Source organism: Myodes glareolus, chromosome 13 (assembly GCF_982192425.1).
Source record: "Myodes glareolus chromosome 13, mMyoGla1.1, whole genome shotgun sequence".
In the NCBI taxonomy this organism is placed as follows: domain Eukaryota; kingdom Metazoa; phylum Chordata; class Mammalia; order Rodentia; family Cricetidae; genus Myodes; species Myodes glareolus.
The window spans coordinates 33,112,993-33,139,629 of record NC_142038.1 but is presented as its reverse complement, the minus strand read 5'-3'; the positions used below and the strand labels follow the sequence as shown (position 1 = coordinate 33,139,629).

The 26,637-nt window shown below is 46.1% G+C and overlaps 1 protein-coding gene across 7 annotated transcripts in view; it reads right to left on the bottom strand.

Annotated features, from left to right (window-relative positions):
- The window catches only part of Znf608 (zinc finger protein 608), a 109,879-nt gene that overhangs the window by 8,403 nt on the left and 74,839 nt on the right, over positions 1–26,637 (bottom strand). For all 7 annotated transcript variants that reach the window (XM_048419299.3, XM_048419296.3, XM_087896053.1 and 4 more), the window contains 2 exons: positions 3,414–3,501; positions 470–2,924 (listed from right to left, as the gene is read on the bottom strand). In XM_048419299.3, coding sequence (XP_048275256.3) covers positions 470–2,924; positions 3,414–3,501 — 2,543 coding nt within the window. The remainder of the gene's footprint in view (positions 1–469; positions 2,925–3,413; positions 3,502–26,637) is intronic.

The window sequence follows — 26,637 nt, the reverse complement described above, 5'->3', positions numbered from 1 at the left end:
GCTGGCATCTGAGACCCTTTGCCAGAGACATTTGCTGCCCAAAGTTCATTAAATGGTGAAGGAGGAGCTCAGTGCCCTGGGTTTAGAAATCTTAGAAGGCACTGACAGAAATCGGGTAAATAAAAAGAACGAATGCTTTAGTGGAGGGATATAAAATCTCAGAGTTCGAGAGATGGCAGAGGCCCTTTAGTGAAATGCCTTCACCTTAAGCTCATGAAGAGTTACAGACTTAGGGAACCCACATGGGGCGCATGCCCAGAGTTCCTTTCCACACTAAGACAGGTAAGCAGTGGGTCCTGCACATTTTAGAGTTGTACAGGAACTCCCAGGGGTATTTTTTCAAGAGAGGAGGAACAAACTCTGACGATCGCTTCCTCCCAAACGAAAAATGCCTCGCAAGATCAAGCCCAACGTATGTGCACAACTCAGACTGCTCCCTGTCTGTTGGGGCCACACTCCACAATCTTACTTGTTTAAATCTCGAGGTTGGGTCTACACCTGTCTGCTTCATAGAGTCCATGACAGACTTCATTTCTACAGCCTCCTTAATAAGCTGGTGGTTTTCCATCTGCTTAGCTTTGAAGCTGTCGGCCTGAAGCTGCTGCTGGTGACTGGAGAGAAGCTGTGATTTACCTGTCTCCTCAGTTTTATTAGGCACTGATGGCCCTAGTTTAGAATGGTTTTTGTTAGGCTCCGGAGTAGAGGGAGCTTTTGAGATTGTGGCCGATGGCATGTTTTTCTGTTTACTGTCTTCCTTGCCCAGTTCTTTCAAGGGGAGCTCAGCCTTTCTTTCACAGTCTCCTCTCCCACTCTGGGCCATTTTCTGCTCAGCCAGCCTCTGGTCCTCATAGTATTTCTCATACTGCTGTCTGTAGGCAGGGCTGGTGGCCATCAGCGATTTCTGGTCCATATAGAGCCCATAGGCATACTGGCCGTAATAAAGTGACTGAGCCAGGGCAGGGTGTCTTTGTGTGATGACTGACTGGTGCTGAGGCTGTAGGGATGTAGAATTATGGTCCACTTTCTTAGAATCTAACTGCTCTGCCTTGTCTTTCTTCTCGGCATCTTCCTCCGACTCCTTCTTAATCTTCATGCCCTGTGTGTTCCCACCATTCCCAGCTGTGGGGGCACCAACTTGTCCAGGGTGCATGTAACTTGGCGAATAATAAGACTCGTAGCCGTGGTAATAGGGAGAGTGGGACTCTTTCAGCTGAGATGATTGCGCTGAAGTTGAAGGATGCCCTTTGACGACACCGTCTTTATTAGAAATGATATCTGATGGGGAACTGGCCTTTGACCTCATACCCTCTGACCTGCTGTCAGAACCACCATCATCAGCAGCATCCGATATATCCGAATAGGCTGGGCTGCTGGTCTTGGCCGCTGAACTCTCAGCCCCGTTCTGTGTCAACACGTGCAGGGGGACCATGGGTGCCTGCCCGTTCACCAGGGTGCTGCATTCCATTCGGGAGGCGCTCCCGATGGAAGGGCTGGGAGCATTGTCCGTGAACGTGTAAACCTTATCGGCCTCAGCTTTGATGCTGGCCATGCGGCTCTCCTGAGACTCGGACAATCCATTTGCTAGCCCTTCACTCTTACTGAGATGGTCCTTTAAAAAATGCCCCGTCAAATCCTTGCCAGCCACCTTGGCATCCTCCAGTTTCCCCAGCTTCGCATCCATTTTGGGACCCCCTGTCTCTTTTCCTTCTTTGTCCTTTAGCTTCCGCTTCTCCTTTTTCTTTTTGTCTTTGAGTGACACCAGAGCTGGGTTCACGGTGATGGGCTCCCCCATAATGGTGGGCTTTGGTTGAATAGGCTTCAGTGGAGGGCTCTTTGGTGTAGCCTGGACCACGGTGGTCGTGAGGGAGGGCAGTCCAGGTATGGTCCCCGTGGTGGTGGATGTGAAGGCGGCAGTGGGGATAGCGATCAGCTGCGGGGGCGTCGGGGCTGGGGCAGGGGCGATGGGCCGGGCACTTTTCAGTTTAGAGAGGTTTTTGTCCACTTTGCAATTGTTTGCTTTTTTGCCCTTTTCTTTGTCCCCCAAAGTTTTTTTGTCAATCAGTCCTTCAGCTTCCAGTTTGGGCATTTCGGCAGCCAAGCTGCTGTCGGCTGCTGCACAGCCGTCTAAGGTGGCTGCCATGTTGGAGATGACTGGAAGGCTGTTCAGTTCACTGTTAAGGCCCTTCTTTTTGCCAGAATTCTTCCCGGTTTTCGAACCTATGACAGAACCGGGGCCATTGCTCATGAGCTCTCTCTTTCCCTTGGGGGTCCCAGGGGGGTTCCCAGGCCCGGGTGATGCAGGTGCCTTCACCTGGTCATATGTTGACACACCTGTGCTTGGCTCACTGCATTCGAGGGCCACGTTACTCAAGGCTTCCTCACAGTCCGAGAGCTTGTCCTCACTATCAGGCTCCAACTCCACCTTGTTCTCTGGGTCCAAGTGCGCATGTGCCTGGTGGTACCTAAGGCCATTTATGTGCTTGTACTTTTTGTTGCAGTTTGGGTGGGGGCAATCGATTAACACTGGAGAGGAGCAGCCTTGGTCCAAAAATGTCGTCTCTGGTTTCCCTTGAGGGGTGGTAGGGGTGCTTCTGGAATTGGTGCGAACCCGTTTCCCGGGTTTACTGTCCTCGGAGCTGGAGTTCAGATCCAGCTCCATCGGGGGCTTGTTCTTCCTTTTGTTGGTGGAGGAAGGGCTGGCTTTGATGTCCTCTGCTGCACAGTTTGGGGGTGTCCTTCGTCCACTGGCGTTGAGGCTGCCACGCCTCCCTTTCCCATTGGCCCCCCCTCTGTTCTTGCTCTGCAGCCCTCTGGACTCCGTGAAGCTGACCTCAGAGCCGGGGGCAGCCGCGGCAGACCTTGCTCTCTTCCCTCTGCCCCGGCCCCCTCGCATCTCCAGGTCACTCGTCGGTGATTCACAAAACCTAGGGAAGCAAGTAATGGGTGTCATAATGAGCATCTCCAAAAGAGCCAGGTGAGATCACAGGGACACAAGCTAGCACAGGGCATCCGCCATCTTGCCATTTCGAGGGCGGGGGTGCAGCCAAGGGAAGGACATTCTATTTTTGCACAGGTACATCGGCTCAGGACCAGGTTACCAAATGCATTATATCCACCCACGGAGAATCAAAGGAGAGCAGCTCAAAGAGCTGGCTTTCAATCAGTTCCAATTCCCATCTTGAAAAAAAGAGAAGAAAACAAAGGAGAGAAGGGGAGGGGAGACTGACAAGAAACCCGATGGAAAAGAAAGCTAGCATCTGCACTTTACAGCTCAGGCCTAAAGGGCTCAGTTCTCCTTTGCCTGGTTTCAATTACAGGAAGAGTTTTATATATTATTCATTTCTTTCTATAGCTTCTTTTCAGAAACGGGAAGGGGGAAGCAGAGGAAGGAGCAAGCAAGAAAAGGCACCCACCTAGGAGGGGCCCAGTCGTGCTTGGTGCAGTCTAGTAGGGTCCCCACGTACGTTTTGTTCCTCCACGTGACATTGACCACTAGGACACCTGTAGGGGAGAGGGGGTGGTTAAAGGGGAGCACATTTAACACCTATTACTTTATTTCCACTTCATTTATTGTTATTATTTTTACCAGCAAAGTTCTATTCTCACATGGCTTTCAGAAGCTGCGGTTTGCATCCTTCCCCTTTCTGGTTTCAGTGACCTCAAGTAAAAACCCACAGGAAATTGTGTGTGTGTGTGTGTGTGTGTGTGTGTTCGTGCGTGCGTACATGCGCTCACGAATGTGGTGCAAAGGGGTGCGAGTGTGTGAGGGTGTGATCAAGATATTGCTGACAGAAGGAAATGGTTTTTGCCATGTCCTGCTGTAAAGCAGTGACATTCACCTCTTAATTTTTCTATTATTACACATAATTGCTTTCGTTTGGCAGGCAGCCAACGTAAACCAAGCCGGAGTTACCAGTGCTTAAGCCAAAGGGTGACTGAGAGGAATCTGGTTTCCAATTTAACACTATAAAACAATGACAACTATTTTTTTTTTTTATTAAGAAAAGAAAAATCCCACTTGCAGATATGTAAAAACAGGCACGGTGGAAAAGGCAGGGCCTTGGGGCAGCTGTGACTTCTTCTTGACCCTCCCCTCGTTGACGCTGTGAAGCAGCGAGCAGCCCAAAGGGCTCCGAGGCTCTTAAAATAGCTCTCGTAAGAAAATAAGTGTGCACAACACATTCGCTCTTGGGGTTATCGGCAGTCAACTTTGGTAAGCATTTGCCACAGAGGATTAGAAGAGAACGCTCGAAACCGACACACGTGTTTCCCTCCAGCCCCCCTGCTTTCCCTCCGCACCACTGCAGACTGCACCTTGGCACGGCGTCTGTGGGTCACTAAACCTGAGTGCGCGCACTGTGCCAGACAGCACTGAGGGACAGCACGTAACACCCTGCTTGTTCCTGCGGAGGACAAGTGCCACTTTAAGGGAAAAAAAACAACACACACACACACACACAGTCCTATAAAGCGTATTTGTAAAGAAGCTGGATTCTGAGACATATACAAGAGTAAGGTTAATAGTGAATAAATGAGGCATTTAAGGGAGGCGTTGTTTCTTTCAGTGCCTACCCCTTCCACCTCCAGAGACCCTTTCTCCAAGTCTTTACTAGATGGCTTACTCACCTATACTATCTACCATCTTTTTTTTTTTTTCCTGGAGAACCCTTAAATAGAAGGTAAAATATCTGAATGGTTGGGTCTCGAGTACTGGGGAAGGGAGATTTTTCTCTCAAAAGTCTCAAAAAGAGATCTTAAAATTGTTTTCCATATGGTCGGGGCTGCTGCTAGTTACGTGGCAGCTGACTTTACTCACTAGAAATTCCGGCGGCAGTAGTCTAGCCGGGGAAGGAAAGCTAAAACGAATGGCGAGCATCGCCTCAAATCACGCCTGATTCCTTTTCATTCCCCCACGGAGGGAGGGTGGGGGCGTTTTTAACCGTTGAGTATGAAAAATCCCATTGTGATGAGAATCAATAGCAATTAGGCATTCGGTCAAAAATTGCACAAGATGGAAGAATCGGAAAGGGTTCTTTATGAGCACATCCCTTCAGGAAAGAGGGGTGGGGCGCGGAGGAGAGGGGCAAACTGAGCTGGCTTTCTCATCATCTGCTCTCTGGGGCACCGCGTGTGGTGTCAGAGACCTCTGCAGCTGCTTAAAATTCTTCAGCGTGTCAGCTATATTTACAGTGCGGGAATGTATCTGTATCGCCAGAAGGTTACTGCATTTTAGCTTCAGAGGCAATAGGCTGAAATCACTGCGTTCCAGAGTCCCTGATGTAGCACAAATGTATAATTAAAATTGCTTGAAAGGAAACATGAAAGAAACAACAAACCTTCCATTCTTGCAGTAATAAAATTAAAAACAGGAAAAGTCTGCACAGACACTTAACATTTGTCTGCAGTGAAAGGCTTTTGTTACTGCTTCTCCCCTAAGGGTTTCGCGTTTCCAGCAAACGCGGGTTGCCCATTGGCCAGTGCCTGCTGCGAACGCTCACGTCTGATTGGCTGGCCCGATGCAGCTGGCCCGAGCACAGGATGACAAGGCAAGGAGAAAGGCCGGGCAGGAGGAAGGATGCTCCCTGCCCCGGGAAAGCTGAAGCATCCATCGCCAGAGGCCCCGCCAAGGCTCTGGAAGTTGGAAGCAGCCCCACCCCTCGCGATCCCCACCACAGGGCTGGTCGCAGCCAACAGGCCAGCCTGCATGGTGCCCTGACAGCCAAATCTGCGGCCTTCAGCCAGGCGAGGGTAACTGGGCCAAAAAGAAGAAAAAGACCCAACACAAGCCACCAATCAGTGGCTATCCCAGGCCACAGGTTGAACGGGTCAGAGAGACAGAAGAGCAGTTGCAACTTCCACGCGAAAAAACAGTTCCCATCTGCTACTGCTGAGGAGCCTCGTGGGTCATGTTGCTGTCTGTACTGGAAGGAGTAAAATTCTGTAAAGAAAAGCCCACTTTCAACTTCAGGGAACCTAAATAAGTCACCCTAATTTTTCGAGAAGCTCTCTGATTTTAAAATACTCAAAAGAAATGCTCCTCTCCCAGGGAGGTTTTTTGTTTTAATTCATTTTTTAACAGCCCCTTCAAGCAGTGCTAATTAGATTCGTGGGCCTGTGGTGGGCCATCTTGTGCAAGCCTCTCCAAGGAACCATAGCAGTTGAATCAGCTTGGAGGGGGTGCAGACACTCAGCTGAGGGTCCAGGCTGGGGGGAGGGGTTCGGGACTCTTCCTCTATCAACTGCAATTCACTGTTTTTTGAAGGTGGTCCGCGGCCATTGTGAAGGGCCAAGTAGACGGTTTAGCTTTGAAACATGGAAATTGCTGGGAGTGGTGGCACTGGCCTTTATTCTCTGTGAGCTGGAGGCCAGACTGGTCAACAGAGCGAGTTCCAGGCCAGCTAAGGGCTATACAGTGAGACCCTGTCTCAATCAATAAATCAAATCTATAATTTTATGATTTTGATGAAATTATAAATTTTAAATGTTTTGTAACACAAGGCCATATGAAGCATAAGTTACAAAAGGCACACAGTGACTGATGTAAATCAGATGAAAGTTAGTGCCCAGAAAGTACAGGCTTGAACTTCATAACCCCAGGCTTAAAGGTATATTTCTCTCTAAATAAATTAGACAATATACATCCTTAGTTCCCTGAAGGTTTGTCTTTTCAAGCACTTATTCTCCTGAATCCCTTGCCTGTGGAGTTAGGAGCCAGGTCTCTCTCTCTTCAAGCCCTTTTTATGTTTATAAGAATAAGGATCTCACTGGATTTTTTTTCCCTTCCCTTTCCACCTATTTGAAGGCTATTTAAAAAATTCCTGAGGCATATTACTGTTAATCCTAAGCAAATAGGAGGAAAAAATGTACAAGGATAGAATGGGAAGCTCAATAGTATGACTTTCTTCTTCATATTGTTGACACTTCATCCCACATACTGGAATACACACACACACACACACACACACACACACACACACACACACATTCAAACTCTGAGGCTTCATAAAGATTTATGCTCTATTTCCTACTCAGATCCATCAAGCATTGGTTGTGTTCATTGGGTCTTTATTAAGTACTTATCTGTTGCTACTGAATCACACTTTGTTGGAAAATCTGTTCAGCTTTTGTACTTACAGGGTCTACAGTCTTACAGCCGGGATAGACATGCGTCACATTCTAGAAGTCGAAGCATGGCTTTACATATTACCTGTACTTAAAAGAGTGTGTTCTTTTATTAGACTACAACAATCTCACATTAGATGAGAACCTGGGTGTGATGCTCTTGGTTCCTGCCCTGCCCTCATGCCCTGCTCAGAAGAGCGTCTTAGACCAGCAAGCTCTCACACCAGTAATCCTAAACCTAACCTCCGCCAGTGATCGGAGCCTCATACAGAGGCAATCAGACACATTCATGCCAGGAATCTCGGTTAGCAATGTAGAAACTTAGAAATGATGATACAAAGAGAAGTCTCAAGAGCTCTGTGTTAACTAAGAGGACCAGGATGAGCAAGGGTCTCAAAGATGTAATAGCTAAGAGATGAGACAAAGATGCCAAGTACTAGATCAACACCTCAACACTTGTGTGTGTGTGTGTGTGTGTGCGCGTGCTATTTGACCATCTTGTTTAAAATTTATTCCTAGTTTTACACCAAAAACTCATCTATGAGTTCCTGGTTCATGTTTCTGCCTTTGGAAAGCCCAAAGGATCATTCCACTCATCCTACATACACCCAAAGGCCTTGTTTTCTGGCAGAACAATACCAAATTGTCATTGTTTCTTCTCCAGCTTACACCCTCCTTTGCCACTTTAGCTCCAAACAAGTTTCTTCAACTGTTCTTCATGTCACACTTGAAAACAAACACTTATTACATTTTCCTTGTTTGAGTGCGTGCATGCATGCTCGTGTGTTCATGTGTGCATATCCATGTGCTAACATACCATGGCACACATTTGGGAGTCAGGGAAAAACTTCGTTTGTTTTTCGAGACAAGGTTTCTCTGTGTAACTTTGGTGCCTGTCTTGAAACTAGCTCTTGTAGACCAGGCCGGCCTCGAACTCACTGAGATCCGCCTGCCTCTGCTGAGTGCTGAGATGAAAGGTGTGTGCCACCACCACTTGGCTTCAGGGAAGAACTTTTGAGAATCAGTTCTCTCCTTCTACCACATGGGGCTGAGAGATGAAGCGCAAGCAGTCAGGCTTGGCTGCAGGCTCCTTTTCCCACTCTGCCATCTTGCTGGTCCCACCCCACTTTTAAGTCCCCCAAAGAAGGCCTGAGTGCTGATGTAGAAATCCCCCAGGAGAGCTGAAATTCTGAATAAATCAGGACAAACTCCTGAGACAGCACCCGTTCCTCTATAGATACATATCCCTCTACCCTCCACGTCTGTTCTCTCTTGAGTCACTGTCTGGACTCAAAGCAGTTCCCCCATGATGGTGCTCACTGGCACCCATGATATTCCCTCTTTTCTTAAATTAAAGCTGGATTCCTCCCTTTCTGTCGCCATGATTACATTCTACTGAAAGAGACCATGTAAGGGCACAGACTGTATGAACCACTAGGGCACATTCTTCTAGTCTGTTTTCCTTTCTGTTGGCTGGAATAGAAAAGACCGAAGTGACCTTAAAGGCTACAGGCTCAAGGTGGCAAGGTCTCCCTCCTGTGGGAACTTGAGTTGCCAGTAACTTGAGTTTCTGCTCACTAGGAATGCTTTCGCAAGAAACTCATACCATGTTTGAACATAAGACGTGTCATATCCTGGTAGGACGTTCCTCTAACATTTCCCTCCATTCCTGGGCACCTTGAGCGGGTCTCTTCTGGCACTCTTGTATTTGGTATGGTGTCTGCACACCCATCTCCGAGAAGCACTGACCCTCAAGCACAAGATCACTCAACACTTTGGAACCTCCAGAACTCTCAGCAGCACCGGCGCCTTTTCTCGAGGTCTCACTGCTACCGTATTTTTTCCGTAAGAGTAATCTTACGGGTGGCAGACCTTCTCTGTGGAGAGATTCTGGCTTCTAAGTTACTATTTCTTGTATCTGTGAAGCCACTGCCTCAAGAACTGGGCAAATGCTGATGGCCCAGTGGTTCTGCATCACTCTGCTTATATTACAGTTTAAAGACTGTCCAAGTCTTAAAAGAGCCTCATCCTTGGGAGTGGGAGCATCACCAAGATACATCTGATGGATTTGGTGTGCACTCGGGCAGAAAACACAAACCTCATTCTACTAACACCAAATTGTAACCCGGTTCTGCTGTAATCCAAGCCCCACCCCTCCGGGCTACCCTTTCTTTTATTTTACTTTTCTAGAGAAACACCAAGGATAATAGAAAGGCCACTGTTTCAGATTCTGGGTCCCAGTGTGACTCCTGCATAGGGTGGGGCTCAGCAGCAGTCCAAACATTCCCTGGATCTGTTCTGTGGGACGCCATCCTGGTGCTGTTGTCAAAGCCGAAGCTGCTGTGGTCCTCATTCATGGGTCTGGCTCCAGACCGCTTTCCCTTCAACCAGATTCCCTTTCAGAACACAAAGTTTATAATTATTTGAGGAGTTTTTAAGTTTATCCATAAAATACCTGCCAGCCAAAAGAGTAAAATGGCTTTTCTGTTGCCTACACCAAGGACGTATGGTGCACCAGCACAAGAAAAGTCAATGTTGTCACATGACCATGAAACAGGTTTTTTTTTTTTTTTTTTTTTTTTTTTTTTTTTTTTTTAAGGGAGCCCTACTGCTGGGCTGCATGTTTGAAGAGCCACTTTAACCACATCCTGTAATCAAACCATCTGGAACACAGTTCTGCGATTAGTCACCCTGAACATTGGGCTTTATCTGAACAAATAATGTATGGCAATGGAGCCTGCGAGATAGGGCAGGGCTGACAAAAGGAAGTATAATGAAATACTTTATGCCCTAGTATGCCGCCACCCCAGTCGTAAACCCCAGAGACACACTGTTCTGGCGCTAATGCACTACCTTGTGAAAGCAGAGAGAGCTTAACGATTCAAGGACAGAAGGGCTAGCATTTGCTGGTCTCCATGGATCTCTGCTGGCGGCTGGAATATGCTGGCATCACTGTACCTTTGTTAATTATAACTTCTATATGACAGTCCAGCATTCCATTTTGGTGCTAATTCCAGGGCATTAGAAGCAGGGTTTGTTTGTGGCAGAGTAGTTAGGGCTGTTTGCAAGGGGATAAGGTGGATACCTATATATTTGTTTGAGTTCTTTGAAACACCACCATTTAGAAGAAGAAGGGGAGGAGGAAGAGAAGAAAGAGAAGGAGGAGAAGGAGGAGAAAGAGGAAGAGGAGGAGGAGGAGAAGGGGGAGGAGAAGGAGGAGGGGGAGGAGGAGGAAGAGGAGGAGGAGGAGGAGGAGGAGGAGAAGAAGAAGAAGAAGAAGAAGAAGAAGAAGAAGAAGAAGAAGACCCAATTAATACTGAAAAGCAAAGACTAGATCTTAGTCTATTCTACCTCTGTTTTACTTTTTGAAAAAAACAAAATGGAAAAACAAAGTCGTCCCCTGCTTTTCAAAATATTCGAACATTTATATACAATCTGTGTAGTTCTTTTTGTGTTAATCTGGAAGGACTTCTCTACTACAAATATAGCTAATAAGTCTTCAAGAACACACACACATACATACATGTACACGCACACACGCACACACTCACACGTACACAGAGAAACCTTGTTTCCCCGTGTGCCTTGTTGTTTAGTATACCTAATAAGTCTTTAAGAACATACACACAGAGACAGAGACCTTGTTTTCCCATGTGCCTTATGGTTTAATATACCTAATAAGTCTTTAAGAACACACACATACATGCACACATATGTACACACACTCACATGTACACACAGGAACCTTGTTTTCCCGTGGGCCTTATGGTTTAATATACCCAATAAGTCTTTAAGAACACACACACACACACACACACATACATGCACACACACGTACACACAGAAACCTTGCTTCCCCGTGGGCCTTACGGTTTAATACACAAAAGAACACAGCGCCGCTTCCATCACTGTCACCTCCCAGCAGCCTTTGTTCTGAGGCCTGATGAGCTGTATTGATTTGGGAAAATCATTGAGCTTCTTGGAAAACTCGACTCTCACTTATTCACTGCCATCTATTTCTTTCTCAGGAAGACAGGTGGTCAATATCCAGCTGGCTGGTCAGCTAAAGGAAGCTCTTGCTGGTTTTCTTTTCCTGGCGTCCCTAGTAATGACATCCTCTCTCGTGTCTACGAATTACAGCGGCCTGTTAAGAAGTCTACTGGTGGAGAACAGGGAGCAGCGATGAGGCTTTCCCTGGTCATCACCAGAGACACTAAAAGGCCGCCCTACGCAGTTGCTGCACTGGCTGCCTGTGAAGACGGGGACAGAATGTCCTCTGGCCGAAAATCACCCATGCAGAAGTATGAATGAATATCACAACAGCCTAAGATCCCGCCGTCTAAGAGACAGCAGGCCAAGGCTTGGTGTGGTGTCACACAGCTGCGACCCCAGTCCTCAGGAAAGACTAGTGGAGAATCAAGACTTTGAGAGCAGCCCAAAATACTTCCTGTGTTCAAGGCCAGCCTGCAACACGAGAGAGTTTCTGAGAACAAAATCATTTCATAACTGGTCGTTGCAGATAAATCCCTGTTGATTGCAGAGAGAGATGCTTCTTTTCAGCAGTCAGGACCTATGTTGTGCAAGCAAGTTTCCTACTTACAAAATGCCATAGGTTTGATAATTTGCCACAAATGTAATGAAAACCATCATGAAAGAAAATGCCACGTGGAGATCTTTGGGGAAAAAAAATGTTTAAAGCATGATCAGTAACATAAGCATCTGCTTTCATGGTAAGCAGGCAGACATCTTGAAGCAGTACGAACGGCTTTACAGTATGTTCTTTCTCTGCACAGCAGCATGCACAGTGCCACAGTCACCCTTATTGTTAGCAAGTTCCTCTAACAGCTTCTGCCACACTGTGCAGAGTCCCAACCTGGGGATAAGCTGGAAAGCAAGTCTGAGATGATAGTGCCAGAACAGGGAAGAGGACATCTCTTGAGGAAGTTTCTACAGGACAGCAAGCCAGAGACACTTCACTGGGCGCCATGCCAAACCCTGCAGGCCACTTCCCACCATGGCTCAGTCAACACACAGTGACAAGGAAAGGACAAAGAGACACGGGGGACGTGAGGGTTGAGGGAGCCTTCTGAGATAAATATTTGGAGTAATCTAAATGCAGGAACAGAACAAGCAAATGCCCCACTATGCGTACAGTGTATCTCTCTATTGTGTAAAGAGGCTTCATTTCTGGCTTTTGAGTGAGCTTTCCAGTAAGTAAGTGCTGTCCCGAAGGCTTCACATAATGGAGCCCAGTGGCACTCTGACTTGGGATGCCTGAATCTGCACTTGAATCTTCCAGGCACCCGTTGGTTTATGTGAAACCTGAGTTTCAGTGATGACTTCCATGGAGCCTCATTAGGGAAGGAGAACGGCTTATCGCCTTCTAGCCCTTCCCCCATGGGCAGGCAGAACCCCCACCCGCACCCCCACCCAGACCTTGATTAGTTCATTAAGGAGATATTTTTCTTCCTTTAAATAAAGGCATTCAAGAGCGTGGGAAAGGTATGTTATAAATGTTTGTCGAATCAGGCAAACTGTACTATTACCTCCTAAGAGCCACTCCCTTTGTTAAAGAGGGTTATTTCAGGACACGGCTATGTACAAGCGGCCCTGGGTATACAGCACATGGCCCTGGTCTCCCCTCCGTTACTGTCAGAGCCACTGAAGATGGGCAACTGGAAAGATGCAGCCTGGCAACCACTACTCCCACAGTTATTGTCAATTCATTTGACCCTTTTGCATTAACAGCTCCTCCTTACCCACGCTCTCCACGTCAAGGCTTCTGCTGGGAAACAGGCAAAGCGAAGAATAGCCAATGACGCTGGAAACAGTTACTCAAGGCAAAAAAGGCACCCTCCAGGTCATTCCCTATTAAAGGAGAGTACTCACGGCTCAAAACAGGAGCGTGCACAGTATTGTGAATATGGGGTCCTGTGACAGACAGCTTTCCCATGGGGGGGCAATCAGGTACTGGGGAGGGAGAGGCTGCAAGGAAAGACAAAGTGATTCTAAAGAACCAACACAGAGGAAGCGAGAAGTTAGAAGAAAAATTTCATCCTCATGACCTTAGGGAAGATGGGTTGGGGGTGGGTGAGTGTAGCAGAGGGGCGGTGGGGGGGGGGAAGGAAAAGAGAAGAAGGAAGTGGTCCTCTAGACACCCATTCTCTCGCCTTAATCAGGACCAGATTAGGTCCTGGTAATTTGCAGACTTCCAGGTTTAAACACTATTAAATTGCTTGTCAAAATATGTGTATCACAATTCTACATTATGGGACTGGGTTTTAAAGAGAATTTTTACCAGCCACGGTCCTGAGTTATAAGGAAACAGTGGGAACCAATTGACAATTATGCTCCACATCAAAAGGCTGCTACTGATCCGTATATCTCGCTGGGACTGAAGAGCTGGGCTTCCTATAAATTAGGATGCTTTATTTAAAGTCAGAGCGCTTATTTGCTTTTGTGCCAGCTCTGGGCCCTTTTCATCTGTAGCTCGGCAGGCCCAGGAGAGCACAGATTCCCGCAGCCCTGCTGCCCACCAGCTGTGTCCTCTGTAAATCAGAAAGCCTCTGAAGGAGCTGTGCTTTACAAAGGCCAACAACATTTGCTGGAGATGATCACTCAGCTATTATTCCACTCGCCGAAATTTAAAATAGCAATTTACAACAGCAGCTCAGACTGGGAACTGCTGCTCTGAACTGCGGTATGTGTGTGTGTGTGTGTGTGTGTGTGTGTGTGTGTGAGAGAGAGAGAGAGAGAGAGAGAGAGAGAGAGAGAGAGAGAGAGAGAGAGAATAGGGCATACAAAGAGATAACTGTTACACAACAGAAAATGCCACCATCTTGGCCAATGTAGAACGAAAGCAAAGAGGCGGATAACAGAATATTGGACTCAGCACCCCCTTGAAGGGTGCAGCTTGGTAGAGGGTTTTGCCCATTCCTGTTTCCAGCTGCGGAGGCCATATCCCACAGGCAGCATGAGAGTGGGTCGGATCACTCTGGTAATGGGGTCACACACTATGGCTCAGATTCACAAAGTAGTGTGGGAAGCTGAAGGTGTGTGTTCCGAGGGTGGTGGGCAGGGAATTCTGCAGACTAGGCAGTAGGACAGCACACTAACCAAGAGTATCTTGCCCGACCCCCCAACAAATGCAGCCGTGCAGACGGCCCCCTCCCCCTGCCTTCTCTGGTCCCTCTGGAGCTCACCTACACTTTCCTGAGTCCCAGTTCCATACTCTATACTGTTGTGTGACCCCTGTATCTTTTAAACTCTCCCTTAACCCAGTGCACAGCTGAGGAATGGGAGACCATGTTAAAACAGGAAGAGTTCCCCGCTAAGAAGGCAAGCCTTCCTGCATTCCTTCCAGGTGAAGCAACTCTGGAGCTCGGCCTCTGTACAGAGCAGGCCACAGCTGTGACTTATCTACGTTTCAGAATCTTAAGGGCTGCAAATTCCAACCCTGAGAACCTTTTATTGCTTCTCTACACACACTGCTAATCTCAACCAATAGGAACTTATCTCTCCTCACAAACACAGTTGTTTAAGTAAACGCTTCCTCCTCTGACTCTCCAACTTGAAATCCCAGAAGCCACTCCTCTGAATACTTTTTTAGGTAAAGGAAGCTCCTTTCAAGGTCTCAGGAGCGAGGTTACAAAAAGGCCAAATTCCCAGTTCAGTGAGGACAGCAAAGGGGCCACAGGACCTGGCTCTGAGGGCACAGTCCCTGGTTCTGAGCCAGCAGCACCTCAAAGGCCAGCTCATCCCTTCCAATGCCTGTCCCAACAAACCAGTTTGCTTGTCAGCGGTCCGAGGTCCCTTAGCACCCTCCCCCTCCCCCACCTCACATTCCAAAGTTCTTATCTTTCAGGGAGGGAAGCTTTTTTTTTTTTTAGGCCCTATGGAGTTACAAGGATTTCAATAGGCTGCTTAGAGACCAGCTCTGTTCTGTAAACAAACCTAATGAAGTGTGACTAACAGTGTTCTCCTAGTGCGGGGCGAAGGTAAAGGGGCCTTTGTCGGCACTTACTGGAGCAAACTGTCATTTTGCCGGAGAAGAACAGAACTTAGCTGGTTATTGATTGACCAGCCCTGCTCCGTGTCATTGCCTTACTGTCAATTTCTGGGGGCTGTATGAATACGCTTTTGTGTGGACATCGTGATGCATCATGCGCATGCGTAACCATGCACAAGCATTGAGGCTAACTCTAGGTTCGGCTTCTCTGCAAACCAGACAAAATCGTTCCTCTCTGATCCAAGGTTCTGTCCCTGTCTTAATATCGCCTGACATTTCTCAGTGTTGCCACTCCCTTGGGCCTTTAGAACCTGTACCCAGGGTCACCAGAACTGTTTCAAAGTCACTCTAATTTTAACTGCCATGGTCATTACATTTTAGAGGGAAGTCTGGTCTGTAATATCTGAAATTGCTGACTCTTCCTTTACCCATTCCACTGATGGATTCCGAAACTCTCCCAACTCATTGCCAACTGCTAACTAAATCCTCCACAATGACTTTTAAAGGTCTCCTTTTTAATTTCCATTTGTCTAACGTATTACCAAACACACCCAACAACGCTTTCTGTTGGCAGGAGGACTTGAAGTTCTTTCACACTTCTTCAGACAGAGGAAGGGATTCAAGTCAAAACCTGCTTTCCTTGCGAATCTGAGCACAAATTTCTTTATAAATTATTGACTGCACTTTGGCCTCATCAGAAACATTAGCCCCACAGGCTGATAAGTTCTGACCCCAGGTGGCACATCAAGCCCTCTCGGAAGAGGCAGAAACATTAGTCCTTTGCACGGAGGACTAGGGCATGTGAGCCAATCAATCAAGCTCTCTGACAGGTTTTACAGCCTCTGAGCATTAGGCTTAAGTCAACCCCCAAGACTCCTAGGCTTGCATTATTCTCTTCTCTGGTCTGATGACGTTAGGGTTAAGTCCAAGGCTTCAGCAAGAGAGAAAGGCTATTGTTAGTAACTCAGTCTTTATTGACTCTGACCTGCAGGGCAGCCAACTTGAAGTCTTTTCTAGAAAGTAATGCACTGTTAATTGGTGCTCATCACTGGGATGTGTTTTATACACCTCTTCATACGGAAAGACCTGACTAAACATTTCAAATGTCTTCCCGGCTTGTCTTCTCCTTCTGTCAAGAGTGAAAATGCCCACAGCCACATACTATAGACACACAGACACATGCATGTATACACACAGAGGCATTCACATACATACATACATACATACATACATACATACATACATACATACACAAAGAAAGAGACAGAGAGGAGACAAAAATCTGATTCCTATCCCAGATTGCAAACAGAGGCTGTCTGTCTAGGCAGAGCTAGCACTGGAAGCTGGCACAGGAAGCAATAGATAAGTTTTTTTTTGTTTTGTTTTCATAATAAATAGCTGTGGGGTTAGTACACAGGACAGGAAAAGGGCCTGGTGGAGGGATGAGGTGCAGACCCATTATTTCCTTCTGATGTCTTTCGCTTACAATAACTAAAGATGTTTTCAGTAGGAACTGGGAGCTGTATTTATGAGCAGCTAGCAGCTGAGAGCTGTGGCCTGGGGGGGAAGAGAATAAGACGCCACTCCTCGCTCCTCGGCTTTGTTTGACGAATCCAAGCTCTCTAAGGCTGTAGCAGAATGATTGGTCCAAAGGCTTCCTGGCTTTCTTTGAAAGAAAAGGCAAGCAAGCTATTATCTCTTCTGTTCTGGGAGAGGATGGGAAAGCAAGTGGCTGATGGAAGGTAATCACCACAGGGCCCTGCCAGGCCTACTTCCTCCTGCTTGGCCCAACAGGCCTGTTAACCACTATTTTGGGCCCTGCTAGGCCTTTTACAGCCCTACCAAGCACCTTTTGTTGTTGAAAGTGGTAAATGACAGGGCAGAATTTGAGGAAAGAAATCATATGTTGGCATTTTGGAAATCAATATTTTGAATGGGGGGTGGCTAACACTAAATGCCTAAATCAAGTTTGCTGTTGTTTTGCTTTGTTTGGTTGGTTGGTTGGTTTTGGCCACAAAGCTGTTGACATTTAGCCAAAGGATTACTGTTTCTGGTAGTGTATTCCAGGGTATGGATTGGTACACATGAATTCGCATCTATTTTTTTCAAGCAAGAAAAGATTTTCCCAGGAAGCTGCTGTTCCCCTGCCATGCTAACGTCTGTTCTGGGTGCGTGCTGATAACTCACGGACACGCGGATTCCTAAGTTGAGCTTTCGGTAAAAAGACTGGAGAAGAATGGGCGCTGTTCTTTGTCCCGCTTTTCTGTGAGGCCACTGGAGTACCACTCAACTTGCACACCAGAGAAAATGAGATCGGAGAAAACTCAAATTTACAACAAATCCTAGCTCTTTAAATGGTCGTCTTGCACCTGTAGCTTCGATGTGCTTGTATAAATCCTTGTGTATACCCACTGTTATAACAGATTAAACTCACCGGTACAATGGCTCCCCAGAGGCCAAAATATATTTCGTGAAGAGCTCAAAAGGAAAACGACTGTGTAGCCTGTTTTCATGTAGGAAGCTTTTCCAAAAAGTCCTTTTCTGGTTTGTTTTGTTTTTGTAGGCCAAAAGTAGGTTAGTAAGAGAACCAGAAAGACACCAAGTAGTTGCCTGAATCAAGTCAGAGTAGACAAGTCATCCCTTGGGACCTGGGGGGCTGCTTTTAGACAGACCCCTCCTCTACTGCAGACACGAAAAGCTTTACATACGGAGGCACAGTAATTGCATAAAACCATGGTCCGTCCTCTGATAATGCCAATAACCCAAAAGTTATGCAAACAGTTGTGGTATTAGTTAAATGATGTGATAGTCATTTTCTTGGTTATCAAATTGACACACCTAAAAGGAGAAACCTCCCTTGAAGAATTACCTCTATCAGATTGGCCTGTAAGCATGTCTGTGGGGGCATTTTCTTGGGTGCTAATTGACATAGTAGGCACCCATTGTGTGGGTGATACATCCCTAGGCAGGTGGGCCTGGGCTGGAAGCAAGTCAGTAAGGAGTGCTCCTTCATTGTCTCTGCTTCAGTTGCTGCCTTTAGTTTTCTGTATGTATCCCTCTCTGCCCTGACCTCCACTGATGATGGACTGTAAGGTAGAAACAAACACAATAAATCCTCACAATCGTCCGCTCACGATGCATTCGGTTATGGTGTTTATCACAGCAACAGAAGGAAATCAGAATAGAGGCTAGTGACATATTTTATGTGTAGTTGGTTGGATCTAAGGATCTGGAACTCACGCCCATGAGGCAAGCATTTTACCAGTTGAGCCATCCATTTCCCCAGCCCCAAGGCCGGACTCGTGATTTTAGACTTCTTTGGATCCAGAACTGTGGAAAAATAATTTTCTGTGCATTATGAATTGCCCAGTCCCAGGCATTCTATTGTACCCGTACAAAGCCCTAAGCATATCACTAAAAATGAAAACCCACAGAAAAGCTGAATCTTGATAGAGTCGAACCTAGAGTGGGGGTGTCCACTGAAGCATCAAAAAGCCAACTTAAAATTAATAAAATGACCTGACCTTACATATGAGGGGGCTAACGCTTGCATTGCAGTTGCCACGAGGAAAGATGCGGAACAAACACAAGGAAGAACGATGGAGAACTTGCCATGCATGCGACACGAGAATCACTGTTTTCACACAGATCATCTCATTTGTTTTCGCAGGGCTGGTGTGTCAGGTTCCTTAATTATTATATTACTAATGAACAAATTAACTCTAAGGATGCTTAATTGATGTCCCCTGGTTAGGAAGCCAGGGACATGAATGCATCTGACTTCTGTTGTCCTGCACCCACGGGTATTAGGTTATAGAAACACGGTGTTCTAAAGAGCAGAGTTTCACACAGGAACGGCAAGCGCAAGGGTGGAGATCCCCTATGGGTGGGCTGTGACGGCCGGAGGTCTGTCAGAAACACATGCTGCAGACACACAGATCTCAACTCTAGGTTCGGTGGCATCATCACCTTAGAAGCTTGAAGTGACCACAGGGGTGACATGTGCACAGCCCTGGAGATGGCAGTGCCACAGAGCAGGGCTTTCCCTCTCCAAGTCCCTTGCCAGGGCCACATGGCTGATGCTCACTGTGGAATTCCAGAGGTTCCCACATTCATTTCTGGCATCATAATGCTCCTTGTTGTGGAAAATGGGATCTGGAAAAAGCAGAGAATCTCAAATGCCTTCTAAGGCTATGTTTAACTACCTGGGAGGTAATTTAAAACCCGAGGTGTACAATATCAGAACTCACTGTGGACTAGAGTTCTAATACCTTACAATGTGGGCTGTCTTTCAAAGGAATCAAAATTCACAGCCCAGACATCTCTTTCTGCTGAAGCTCTTATATCTCATTGGTCATTAGAGTGTGCCTACCTTTACCTCCTCATAACTCCTATTGCCACTACTTCATCCACACCATGGACCACTTCCAGACTTCCATTTGGGTCCCACCATGATCTTCAACTGCCTCGCACTTCAATGGGCCTTTAATCTCTTCCGGGACCCACTTCTTCCCATTAACCCTTCGTTTCTATCTGGGGCTTGGAGAACTATGGCTCACTTTGCCTGCCTGATCTTTAGAATTCAACTTCAGGAGCACTGAACTCCAGTGAGCCTTTTCCCAAGTCCCTCACCATTTCTGGGGTATCCCTACCCAAGCAGTTTCCCTCTGAGACCCAGGGTGCTGACACTAGCCAGCTCCTCCTGGTGTTGGCAAAGAGTGAGCACTCACCATGCAGGTAAAGGGGAGGCTAGATATCAAAATGAACGAAGGCATAAAAGCTGCACACCCACAAAATTCCCAACTGCTGCTGCTCTGTCTCTTCTCAGAGCAAGATTCCATCCCAGGTAATGCTTCCCACTTGTCAATCAATCTTATAATACAGGCCAAAATCACCCGGTTTTTCCAATCTTTTCATTGTTCTTCTTCCTTTTAGTAGAACTTGTGTGAAATAAGCAACCTTGCATGTTAAAGAAGCCGGGAAGCTTCCCCTGGAACTTCAAAAGGCATTCATTTTCTTTTTGAAATATTCCAAAAGCACTTGGTGAGGTACATCTGTCACTCACCTGATGTTGAGGCTCTAAACACAGACCATCACCCGCCCAGGCACGGAAGATCCAGACCGCTGGCTTCTCAGACTGCTTGCAATTTAATCAACAGTCATATCCAACAAATCTCATCCCGATAGAGCCCGCCAGTGGTTCTTCTCCCAGACTCGGAGCCCCAAAGAGAGATCTGTCATTGCTTAAATAAATTTTACAGATGTAATAGATAAAGGCAATAAAGAAACCAGAGCTTTACCCGAAACACAGTTGACAGAGCAGAAAGCTCCGTCTTCAGAATGGGCATGTGCATTTGTGCCTACGAGGCTGCCTGTGTGTACCAGAGAGAAAGACACAATGAAGGTTAGGAAGCATGAAATGGCAGCCTCTTTGCCTTTCAGGGAACGTAAATTTTATTTGCTGGATGTAAATATTCAAAAGCTGTGGTTTCCACCTCCGTGTGTGATCAGCGGAAATTGATTTCAAGGAGACACAAAATTATTCAGCTTGTTGCATGGCAACGTGAAGCTCACAGATCACACGTTCACACGCATCCGTATCGAACAACTCAGGGGGGTGCTTTCCTATTGTGATCAGTGTTGGCACAGATGGCTTTGTGTGTCCTTGGTGAGTGTGCTCCTGCCAGGCAGAAGTGAACACAGTCATAGCTTGTCTTCAACAAGTGCCTGTGACCTGTAGTAAATGTTCCCTGCACAGTCTGTTTCTGGGGAACCTTGAACCTTATGCCCCAAATAGTTCAAACACAGTAGCTTCATTTTTAAAGGCCAAGTGGCCAACTTTTTAGGAATCATGTGCCTGGCCCCAGTATAGGAGACAGACACGGGTAAGAAACAGTGTTAGTCTTGTCCACATGATCCAGAGTAAAGGAATACTGTTAGCTTTGCTCTATATGTGTGTGAGTGTCCTTGTTAGTGTGAGTGTGTTTAATTTGTTTAGCAAATTGTGAACTCTAATATTTAATCAGCTAATTAATTAAATTAATCTAATTTTATGTGGATGCATATTGAAAAATAGAAATAGTACGTTGATAGAGACCCCACTATCCAGGCCTATGCTACAGAATAGAACAGAAAACACTAAAAACCAGTCCTTCTAAAAGAATATGGCTGTCATAATAGCCCCGTGCAGATGCTGATCTAAGTCTGGCCAATGCTGCCATGTTCTCTTTCCAGAAGACTATAGAAATGTGAATTCCATGAATCCAATTCAAGTCCAAAATGAACTGCTCGATCCCTAGCTCTTGGTGGATTTGGGGTCAACCTTATAAAATCATGTCTCCTTGGAGATTACACCCGTTCATTGGGAAGTGATGAGAGCAGGATAAATGGGAGAAGTCTGCAATATTTACAAAGCAATTAGCTGCCAAATGTGACCTCAATCACGGTTTCTTGCAATTTACATTTCACCTCCATCCAGAGACTAGGGATATGGGACCCATCAGAGGAACTGAGTCCCAGGCACAAGTACTGTTCCCTACATGTCTGCTACTGTGTCGCCCTGACCACAGTGGTGCAGGACAGATTCTGTATTCTGTCAATTATGTTTTAAATAAATGCTGATTGGCCAGCAGAAATATAGAACCAGGCAGGAAATATAGGTGGGATAACCAGACAGGAAGTAGAGGTGGGGCAATGAGAACAGGAGAATTCTGGGAAGAGGGAAGCTCTCTCTGCAGTCCTGCTCAGACACAGAGGAAAGAAGATGTAACCTGCCCTGCTGAAAAAGGTACCGAGCCATGTGGCTAACATATAATAGAATAATGGGCTAATATAAGTTATAAGAGTTAATAAGAAGCCTGAGCTAATGGGTCAATCAGTTTATGATTAATGTAGACCCCTGTGTGATTCTTTGGGACTTAATGACTGTGGGAACCAGGCAGGACAGAAACCTCAGACAACACCACAGCTTCTCCTTCACCCCTGTTGGATATAGACATAACATGACCACCATTGTGAGTCATGTAACAAAACTTGCACATTTGAGGAAACCTGAACCTAGGGACCATGGCTTGGCTGTTCTAGGATAAACATTATTATGTTCAACACAGCTATAAACTTTCGTTTCATTTAACAGAGTGCATAAAGTGCCAACTGTGTGTTAAACACTTTTCAAAGATTCTCAAAAATATTAATTTCCTTAATTCTACTAGCAATGAAAAGGAAAAAGTACTCCCCAAATAAATTAACAAACAAACAAAGACCCAAGCAGTTTTCAAAAACAAAGCATCTTGGGGAGCTTTCCTGAGAAGGCAACACGTAAAGAGCCCAGAGAGATGAAACAGTTGCTTGGATCCCAAGGCTAATGAAAACAGAGCTGAAACCAGGACCAAGACCACCCTGATATCTTCCACGTTCTTCTCTTCAAGTAGTCCTTTGTCTTAACATGGTTGCATGGGTGTAGACACCCATTTAAAGCTCTTGGTGATTTCTTCTGAGCATGAGATTTGCCTAAAGGCCAACATGCTGAGGAGTCCTGGCCCATAGCTAGAGTCCTCAGGAATTCAGCTCTAGGGAGGCCAACACACAATGACAGCATATTGCTCTGGAGACCAGGAGAATCAAGAGGAGGATTTTTGGACTGGGGATATGCCTCAGTGGGGAGAGTGCTTGTCTACCCTACACGAGGCCCTGAACTCCATCCTCTGCAGCACATATGCCAGACAGAATGATGCACACCTACAGTCTCACCACTTGGGTGGTGGGAACAGGAAGAACAGGAGTTCAAAGTCATCCAGAGTTATATATAACAAGTTCACAGTTAGCCAGGCTACATGAAACACTCTGTCTCAAAAAAAAAAAAAAAATCTTTTCAGACAGAAAGAAAGCGAAAGACTGGACAAAGAAATACACTGGGTAGGACTGAAGTCCTATGGTAGGTGACACAGGAGTCTTTACTTAATTAGAAATTTCTCAGCCCAGTTAGGAGGAAACTAAATCTACAGGGGGCTATGTCAAATTTATGGCGTATAAATTAAAAAGGCAAGCATGGAAATTATTCATTGCAGTCCACACACAACAAAATGCAGTGTGTTTTAAGTCATGTTTAGAACTCCAAGAAACAAACAAACTAAAACAGATACAGCAACTCGGGGAGTCATGACTTCATGAATGAACGTGACCACAGACACCTCAGTACAGTGCTTGAAGACAGTCTCTGACACAACCATTCTGTCCCTCAAAATCGCATTACGGAGCAGGCTTTCTCTGACTTACACCACGAGATTCTTGCCTACATTTGTTTTATTTTATCACAACACCCGGAAAGTAGTTCCTGATGGCTGACAGGTAGGGGTTGTATCCTCCGGGATGCACTCTGTGTGTGTTCCAAAAACGGAAGCAAAGGTGCTCTCAGAATGGTGATGAGTCAGTATGTCAGCCTGCGACTACCCTGAAGGCCTGGAGGGCCAGTGTGAAGCTCAGGATGGCCAGGCCAAATGGGAGTGCCAATGTGTGTGGACACGGCAGGATTCAAGACTCTAGCTTTGTTTACGTGGTGAGAATCAAGGTTCCAATTCTATCCTGAATGGACTACAAGGAATGCAAATCCTGCCTCCCACATGGTGTATCTGTATTTTAGCTCTAGACATACGGCATACTTTCCCCAAACTCTCCAGGTACTAAACAGTCCCCTGGGTGCTTGTTGAAGCTACCAATTGCTAGTTCTACCCACAAGGATCTAAGATGGCTTTTAGATTCACCAAGCTAATGGTCTTTAAAGGAAAAACGTATATCATATAAAATAAGATAACCATACCAGACCTGAACATTTCCAGAAAAAGGGGGGGGGGGTCATGATTTGATGAGTTCCTTTCCCGTACTCTCAGGGTGCGGGTGGGAATAACAGTTTGCTATTCCCTTGGGGAAAGTTACCAAGGCTTTTCCACAGAAGCTAAGGACTTTTAACTCTTGAGCCTTTGACAGGAGTATTAACATAGCAGCTTCACTTGAGTTAAGGAGAGAATTATTCCACCATCCACACTAATCTCTTCTGGAAAGAGGCAGAATACCAACAATGGCTCCTCACAGAAGAAGACAGAGCCCCAGCCATCCTTTCTTTCATGGACAGGAATTTGGAACTCTTCAAAATATTAATATAACTTCACTTATAAAAACAAAGTTGCAGAAAGTAGTATATCATAGATGCTTCCCATCCTACTCCCAAACAATTTTGAATGGCATGTATTTATAGCATACTTATTCTTCAGGACCCTTACACAGACACACGTGTTCATGTCAGTGTGTGTGTTGTGCGCATGCACACCAGCATATGCACTGGTCACAGAAGGATGTCAGATGTCCTGCTCCGTCACTCTTGACACTATTCCCACAGAAAGGCTCTCTCTCTGAATGTGGAGCTAAGCTGGTAGTTAAGCAAGCCCCAGTCATACTTCTGTCTCAGCCCCATACAGCGCTGGGCTTTCAGGCGAGCATGCCCAAAAGTAAACAGATTGTTTTTCTTATTTATCGATGGATTTGTTTATGTGTGTGAATGGACCCCTCCTGCTCCAACACACATGTGAAGGTCAGAGGATACCTTGTGGCAAGACTTCCTCTCCTATCATGTTGGTTCTAAAGATGGAATTCAGGTCCACAGGTTCCATGGCAAAGACGTTTACCCACTTGAGTGGTCTCCCTGACCCCAACTTTCCTTGTAGTTGTTAAGGATTTAATCTGTGGTCTTTGTACTTGTGCAGTAAACATTCTTAGCTACTGAGCCATTTCCCAAGCCCCAGCGTCTAGGATACTAACATCTTATTGTGCTGTTGCGATTGCATGCTAGTTTGGCAAAAGTCAGACAACTGGGCGGGTCACGGTGCCTGATAAACGAGCCCCGAGACAAAGCAAACAGCACCACTTGATTTGCACACGCGCACTGGGCACGGCACCCACCTCTGCCAATTGCCTGTGTGGGAAGGTAGCATGCCCCCCAGGCACACCATGCACACCTCCACAGCCTCCTGGGAATCCATGAGCCAGAACCCTTTCCAACACATTTATAAAAGACCTTCCCGGAGGACAGGACCAACTTGCCTTTTTACCCTGTTCCACCACAAAAAGCTCTGATGAGCGCTTCAGAAATAATGACCCAGCAAAGACGTGCCCCTGAGTCAGGCCTCCAAGTCCTTTCCAGAAAGCCCCCTTCAGTGAATGTATGCCCAACGTTGCTGTAGTTACTCTTAAATAGCAAACTCCCTGGCCCTCCCCTGCTCCTCTGGAAATTTGGTAACCATAGATTGTATATCCCGCTGAGGCTTGATATGTAGAGTTGTGTTCTACCTGCTATTAAGCTGCTGATAGCAGTGTTTCTGTTGCAATTTATGAGCAATGTCAGCTGAAGGCAGAGAGTATTGTACACACTATATTTTCCCAGCTGGAGATCTCCGTGAATGGAAAGCAAAAACATGAATACACATGCATTGTGGGCTTGAGGGAATAAAAAGGCAGGGGAAGAAGTCTGCAGGCTAACATCAGGTGGGTGGTCTTGATTATAAACCAAGGAGATAATAAAATATTCAAAGGAAGGGCCAGCTGAACGGTCAGGAAATACATACAGAAAAGCAGGAAAAGGCCCAGAAAAACCACTCTCTGTCTGTACCTTGCCAACCTAATTCCTAGTTGTGCCAAAACTCACCTTCCTGCCTGGGGTTTTAAATAGCTTACCATAGCCAAAGGTCACTTGAAACCACAAAAACAAAAACCCACTCAACATCAAGTTTCCAAGAGCTACCTCAGCAGGCAATAATGGCAGTGCAGCTAATCCCCACACCTCCGCCCACACCCTTCCTCAAAAGGCAAATTGTCTTCAGCCAGAAATATTTTTTACATGGAGTTCTTTTTGTGGTTAGGAAATGGATGCCTCATATTGTCCAGCTGTCCACGGGCTTAAAAAAAATCATAAATACATAGAGAAACCATCAGCTCTAAGAAATCCAATGCTACAGAAAAAGGCTCAAATCATAAGTCAAGGAACTGACAGGCAAAATCCATAGAAAGCCATTCTTTCCCTAGAAACTCTAAGAAACACAACAGAGAATAGTTTCAGGGATAGATAAATAAGTTTCATTAAACTTCTTGCTGAAGAAAATGGAGAATTGCTTTATCAGGGCAGCTGGTTTCCAGTTCTGCTGTGTATCACACTTATGAGGATTTGTTTTTCTAAACATCATGTTAGAGCCTGATCCCTGAACACTGGGGTTCAGTGGTTCTGAGTCCCAGGTCAGCTTTTAAAAGATACGAGTCTAATGTGTGGACAGGGCTTTCTGTGGGGATGATAGATCTCTAAGAAAACACCACACAAGCAAATCCGAGTTCTCCATGACTGCAGTAGGCTGTGTTGACTGTAAAATCTGTCTTCTGACATATAAATGGAACACTCAGGCACAGCAAATAATAATTAAAAGCAAAAGGATGATTAACTTTTTTTCCGACAGAACATAAGCCAACAT